At 46.3% G+C, this 7,132-nt stretch overlaps 1 protein-coding gene across 1 annotated transcript in view; it reads left to right on the top strand.

Annotated features, from left to right (window-relative positions):
- MRPL37 (mitochondrial ribosomal protein L37) overlaps positions 40–7,132 on the top strand; it is a 51,657-nt gene continuing 44,564 nt past the window's right edge. Inside the window, exons 1-3 of the mRNA XM_021096592.1 lie at positions 40–465; positions 4,930–5,113; positions 5,205–5,320. Coding sequence (XP_020952251.1) covers positions 120–465; positions 4,930–5,113; positions 5,205–5,320 — 646 coding nt within the window. The 5' untranslated portion in view covers positions 40–119. The remainder of the gene's footprint in view (positions 466–4,929; positions 5,114–5,204; positions 5,321–7,132) is intronic.

Below are 7,132 nucleotides of genomic sequence, written 5' to 3'. Positions count from 1 at the left end.
TTAAAGCCGCTGCCACTCATAAACGGAGCCTTGGCGTTCAGCCCATTTCGTTCCCAGCAGGCCTTGCGCTCGGGAAGATGGTGGCGTCCAGGTGGAGGCTTTGAGAAGATCCGCTGGGTATGGCGTTGGCGTCTGGGCCCGCAAGGCGGGCGCTGGCTCGCCTCGGCCGGCTCGGCCTTGGGGGCTGCGGGGCCCCGAGACGCGGGGCGTACGAGTGGGGTGTGCGCTCCACGCGGAAACCCGAGCCTCCTCCCCTGGACAGAGTGTACGAGATCCCAGGACTGGAGCCCATCACCTACGCGGGGAAAATGCACTTCATGCCCGGGCTGGCGCGGCCAGTCTTCCCTCCCTGGGACCCCGGCTGGACGCACCCAAAGTTCCGCCGTTTGCCCCCGCTTCACGAGCACCCGCTGTACAAGGACCAGGCGTGCTACGTCTTTCACCAGCGTTGCCGTCTCCTCGAGGGTGAGGCCCCAGCACGGGCGGGAAGGGGCCTTGTTCCTCCACTCAGCACAGACCTCAATTTTCTGTGGCCTTGGGCAGGACATTGAAACTCTGTGGGCCTCAGGTTCTTCGTCTGTGAAAGGCGCCCGACATTGATTCCCATCTCCTGAAGTTGTCAAGATTAAGTGGGACGAAAAGAGCAGCATGTGTGAGAGAGTATTAAGAATTTTAGTGGCCAAGTGAAAATAACTGGTTTCTAGGCTTAGCCTTGCCTCTCCCTCTCTGTGATTTTGGTCAAGTGGCTGAAGCTTCCTAAGCCTCCATTTCCTGTGGCATGAGTTGTTTTTGACTAGGTGGAGCACATTGGCTGAGCTCTTGACACCCTCCAGATGTAACTATGTTTAAGAACTAGATGGGAGGGAGCTCCCCTTGTGGCTCAGTAGGTTAGGAACCCGATGAGTATCTGTGAGGATGCAGGTTCGATCTCTGGCGTCGCTCAGTGGGTTAAGAATCTGATGTAGGTCGCAGATGTGGCTCAGATCCCGCTTTGCTGTGGCATTGCTGCAGCTCTGATTACACCCCTAGCCTGGTGACTTCCGTATGCCACAGGTGTGACCCGAAAAAGGACTAGAGGGGAATTATAGTGCAAAGAGACGACAGAAAGAGTGCTTAATCTGCAGGCCTATCTCCTTTTTTCACAGGATTGGTAATTGTGACAGAGGGGATGTGACTTGCTCACAGCTGTGCTGTGGGTTACTAGTGAAGCCAGGCCTACACCAGGTCAGTGTCTCTTGTCAAAGGTCAGAGCTGAGATGTTTTTCAAGGAAAGGATCCAGACCTAAAAGCTGTCTAGTTCCCTTCTCCTTTATTCCTACTAGGAATAAGAACAGCTCGAAATAACTTGAGCCAAAACTATCTGTATGTCTATGGCAGTAGCAGAAATTGTTTCATTGTATGGGGGGGCTTGTTTATTGAGAGACCCTTTACTGATTTTTCTCCTTATTCTTCCTTAGTCCCTAAATCAGGATAGGGTTAGGGCTTGGCCTGAAAACACAAAATGGTCCAGGTAAGTGGGAGCAGAATTTTCCAATGAGTAATTAAGAAAGAAAGAGACCTGTCAGAATTTGGGGACTAAGCCAGCGAATAAATCCTAGGTTTGAAAAACACTTGAGTCAACCAGCCAGCCTCTTAAAGCTGCCCAAACCCTTTCCTGAAAGCTGGGCTTGCAGCCTTTAAACCCTTTCACTGTCCATACAGAGTGCTGAGAGGGACCTCACAAGAGTTGTCATCCTTGAGTGACCCTGGTAACATTACCAGGTAGATGAATTGCCATAGTTGCATTTTAGGAGTTAAATTAACTTGTTCAGGCTGAAAACATACCCTGTGCTTTTACCATATGCAGAGAGGTTCAGTAAAGTCTGTAATAAAACTTTGCAAGACACAGGGCTAGAGAAGCAGATTGGGATAATGGAGAGATCGTGGGCTTTAATGTAGACACTCGGGCTCTCCTCCTAGCCCCATCACTTAAGAGGTTTGGGCCTCGAAACAAATCCCTTAGTCTCTCTCGGGTTTCATCCTCCATTCTATAAAATCCCATCCAACTTGTAGGTAAAGCTCCTGGCACAGGTTAGATGGTAATGTTGAGTAAATGGCAGCTCTGTTGCATGTTATTCATATATAAAACCTTAATATTTTATCCACTTCTCAAGTTTTAAGAAACAGTGGCAGCATTGGGACTAAAACTCAATTTACCTGACCCCAAGTCCAGAGTTCTTTCTGATGAATCACAGAATCCAGGAGTCACATTCCTAAATATTTGTGTTTCTGGTGTCTTTATGAGCCTTAAAATGAAAGTCTCATTGTCTTTCACTTGTCATCGCAAAAGAAATTGTCTGAAGGTGTTTCCCTCAAAGTGTCCTAGGTTTCATTTAATCCTAGATGTCATTTTGAAGTTATTTTTTGTTTTTTATGACCTCACCTGCAGCATATTGAAGTTCCTGGGCTAAGGGTGGAGTTGAAGCTGCAGCTGAGGCTTGTGCTACAGCAACACTGGCTCCAAGCCACATCTGTGCCCTTTGCTGCACCTTGCAGCAATTCAGGATCCTCAACCCACTGAGTGAGGGCAGAGGTCTAAACTGCAACCTCTCAGAGACAATACCGGGTCCTTAACCCACTGAGCCACAATGGGAACTCCTACATAGTTTTTCAAACAAAGATAATGTCCCTGAGCTGAGTGGTTTTTTTTTTTTTTTTTTTTTTTTTTTTGCTATTTCTTTGGGCTGCTTCTGCGGCATATGGAGGTTCCCAGGCTAGGGGTCGAATCGGAGCTGTAGCCGCCGGCCTACACCAGAGCCACAGCAACGCGGGATCCGAGTCGCGTCTGCAACCTACACCACAGCTCACAGCAACGCTGGATCGTTAACCCACTGAGCAAGGGCAGGGACCGAACCCGCAACCTCATGGTTCCTAGTCGGATTCGTTAACCACTGCGCCACGACGGGAACTCCTGAGTGTTTTTCCAACTGAGATGAGTAGCCTGCCAACCAGAGCAATCACCAGAACTCCGTTCACCAATGAGCACAACCGTTAAGGAGAACGCAGTGTTGACTTTGAGGGTAGAGGACTGGTATGTGGACTCTGCAGAACCCAGGTGCCTTTGCTTGTGCCTGTTCCCCCTATAGGGAAATAGGATTTGCAAAAAGTGAAGCGAGGAAATTTTGCTTGGCACCACAGCTCATCCTGTTGAGAGTAGGGGGTTTAAGTTAGTTTTTAAAGACTAAGCAATCTGAATCAAATCTATTTTAACTTATACTCCTTTTTCTGAAAAGTATTTTGGGCATCTTAAAGACATTTTACAGCACAGATTAAATTAAAAATAGACAGGTGGAGGAAGCCACACAAAGGAAAAACAAAACCGTGAGGTGAATACAAAAAATCAATTCTGTGAGACTGTACTTATATAGGGACCCCCAAAGTTGGCTCTCAGCTTGCTGACAGTTAGCAAATGATACAGAGATGGGGTCCGAGGACCAGGCCAGTTGCCTATTTCTATAAATAGTTTTTTCGTGGCGGGGAATACTCACTTGTTTACTTATTACCTGTGATTACTTTCATGCTACAGTGGCAGGTTAGTTGTAACAGAGTCTCTATCGCCCAGAAGCTGAAAATATTTACTGTTTAAGTAAATGTTAAGAAAAGTTTGCTGACCTCTAGCACAGAGGAAAAAACACTTTGAGTTATGTAATTCACCATGTCTGGAAGACAAAAGAGTACTCTACCCAGGGAAAGCCCAACCTTCCTGTACTGAGGCCAGGGAGGAGTTCAGAAGGTCTCAGGGAGGATCCTATGTAATAAGGTGAATAACATGCTCAGTATGATTCTTGGGACAAATACAGCAGAACATTTCATAGGGCTTCTTCATATAAAAATCTGCTTGTAAAATAGCTCGTTATAGAATTGCAGAGTTAAATGAGATGTGAAAAATTACCTAAGTGCTCCCAGAGTCAAGACTTCTTAAGTTATTCATGATCCAAAAGTTTCAAGTTATTCATGATCCAAAAGTTATTTCCATTATTTCCAAAAGCTGCTTGCCCTTGATAAAGCAGCATGCATTTATTTAATCCAGGGCCCGCACCTAATGAATGAAGTGTATTTGGCAGCTGTGAGCTTTTCCTGTCAGGGATGGGGTGTGGGTTAGTAGAATTGATGTAGGTTTTGAAAGGTTGTCCTCCATTGATCTAGTCCTGTAATCTAGGGTCTGACTGAATCCTGCAGGCGAGGAACATGCTTCGCCTGCAAGATGGAGCCTCCTGATCTTAGCCATCTTTTTCGAGTCTGTGGAACATGGAAGTTCCCAGGCTAGGGGTTGAATCAGAGCTGCAGCTGTTGGCCTACCCGAAAGCCATATGAAATTCAAGCTACATCTGTGGCCAGTGCCGTAGCTTGTCAGATCCTTAACCCAATGAGTGAGGCCAGAGATTGAACCTGCATCCTCATGGATACTAGTTGGATTCTTAACTGCTGAGCCACAACGAGAACTCCTGATCTTAGCCATCTTAGTGGCTGTTTGAGTTCCTCCAGTGGAAAGTACACACTACCTTAATCAACTGTGAACTATCTTTGTGTGTTTGTTTGTTTTGACCACACCTGTGACAAGCATCCCAGGCCAGGGGTGGAACCCCACACCACAGGAGCAAACTGAGGCACAGCAGTGACAATGCCAGATACTTAACCCATTAGGCCACCGGGGAACTCCAACTGTTGACTCTCTTTAAGGAGGTGCTGATTCCTGCATCTGAATTGAAATCTGGCTCTCCTAGCTTCTAATCTTTGTTTTTAGTTCTGACCCCCTCAGATGTCAACAAATCCCATCTCTCTTTTGAGGCTGCCTTTCCCCCAAATGCTACCTGGCAGGCTTAAGCATCTCTTCCTGAATTGTCTTCTTTTTTTGGTTTTTCCTTTTTTGTGTGACTGATTGCCCTAAAGGTGTAAAGCAGGCCCTCTGGCTTACCAAGACCCAGTTAATAGAAGGCCTTCCTGAGAAAGTGCTTCGCCTTGCTGACGATCCACGGAACCACATAGAGAACCAGGATGAACGCGTTCTGAATGCCATCTCTCATGCTCGCCTCTGGCACTCTACTGAAGACATCCCCAAGAGAGAGACCTACTGGTAAGGTTCCCTCAAGTCAATAAGGTTTCTAATGGATAGATGTTGGAATCAGCCTGTGGCTTTACATCTCCAAATGTCTCTTTTCTTCAAGCCCAGTCATTGTGGACAGTCTGATTCAGCTGTGTAAATCCCAGATTCTCAAGCATCCTTCTCTGGCCAGGCGGATCTGTGCCCAAAACAACACATTATCTGCCACCTGGAATCGAGGTTGGTCCGCTTGTATACAAGAAAGCCTTGGTCTGTTCATTATGTTTCTACTCTTAGCCCCACCGCTGGCTTATATTTCTTCCCTGTATTCTCACTCCCATCCTTCAGTTTTGTGGCTCAGACACATCCTCAGTATCATTAGCCATAACCCACCGTTTTTTTTTTTTTTTTTTTTTTTTGGCTTTTTAGGGCCACACCCACAGCATATAGAAGTTCCCAGGCTAGGGGTCGAATCGGAGCTGCAGCTGCTAGCCTACACCACAGCCACAACAATGCTAGATCTGAGCCGTGTCTGTGACCTACATTGCAGCTCACGGCAACACCGGATCTTTAACCTACTCAGCAAGGCCAGGGATCGAACCTGCATCCGCATGGATACTAGTCAGGTTTTTTACCACTAAGCCACAATGGGAACTCCCCCTTTTTTGTTTTTAATCACTCCTTTCCAAGACTTAATTGAAACCATGTCTATTGAGTGCTTCCAAGAGCCTAAATATTGAAGACAGGAAGTAGTAAAACACAATCTGCAGTCACAAAATTACATTCTGTTTCAAGAGCCTTCGTACTCTAATTCATGCTTTTCTCCTTTTCCGAGTCAGTTTTCCACATAGCTGCTAGAGTGATCTCTTTAAAGTCCAAGTTACGTCTCTTCCCTGTTTCAAATCCTTTACTGTCTGCCAATAACTTAACCATTTATCTTAATATCCAAGATCTCTGTGATACGGCCACCACCTGGTCTTTCTAGACTTATCTTCTGCTTTACTGCCCCTATCCCCATTCCCAAATTCATACATGGCCAATTGCAGATTTTTGGCATCAAGCTTTGTGTGCCATTGCATGTGCTGTACAGTCTGTCTGGAATGCTTTTTTCTATTTTTCTCATTTCACCAGATTCTGTTTGTGTGCACCCAGCTTAAGCCCCTTTCCATGTGAATCCACAGGTTATCTCTGCTCCTTGTGTCCATAAGCCTATTTTCATCCTATCATATATTACATTGCAGTTGTCTTAATATCTTTTCTGTCTGCCCCACTAAACTATGTACCTCTCATGACAGGGACTGTCTTACTCATTTTTATCCACAGGGTCTAACAGTTCATGCCACAGAATAGGTGCTGACTGAAGGAAGGGGTGAAACAATACCAATCTCTGGTGTTTTATTTTTTTTTTTATTTTTTATTTTTTTGTCTTTTTGTCGTTGCTATTTCTTGGGCCGCTCCTGCGGCATATGGAGGTTCCCAGGCTAGGGGTTGAATCGGAGCTGTAGCCACCGGCCTACGCCAGAGTCACAGCAACGCGGGATCCAAGCCGCGTCTGCAACCTACACCACAGCTCACGGCAACGCCGGATCGTTAACCCACTGAGCAAGGGCAGGGACCGAACCCGCAACCTCATGGTTCCTAGTCGGATTCGTTAACCACTGCGCCACTACGGGAACTCCTGGTGTTTTATTTTTTAAACTCAATTTTATTATATTTATAGTGTACAACCATCGATGCAACTGAATTTTAGAACATTTCTGTCTGAAACCTCAGCCATCCCCCACCCCCACCTTGTGGTAAGCTTAAGTTTTTCAAAGTATTTGAGTCAGTTTCTGTTCTGCAAATAAGTTCACTATATCCTTTTTTTTTTTTTTTTTTTTTGCTTTTTCTAGGGCTGCTCCCGTGGCATATGGAGGTTCCTAGGCCAGGGGTCTAATCAGAGCCGTAGCTGCCGGCCTACACCAGAGCCACAGGAACGCAGATCCAAGCCTCGTCTGCAACCTATACCACAGCTCATGCAATGCCGGATCCTTAACCCACTGAGCAAGGCCC

Source organism: Sus scrofa, chromosome 6, assembly GCF_000003025.6.
Source record: "Sus scrofa isolate TJ Tabasco breed Duroc chromosome 6, Sscrofa11.1, whole genome shotgun sequence".
In the NCBI taxonomy this organism is placed as follows: domain Eukaryota; kingdom Metazoa; phylum Chordata; class Mammalia; order Artiodactyla; family Suidae; genus Sus; species Sus scrofa.
Note: the sequence above shows the minus strand (reverse complement) of the source record. Positions and strands in the feature narration are given on the sequence as shown.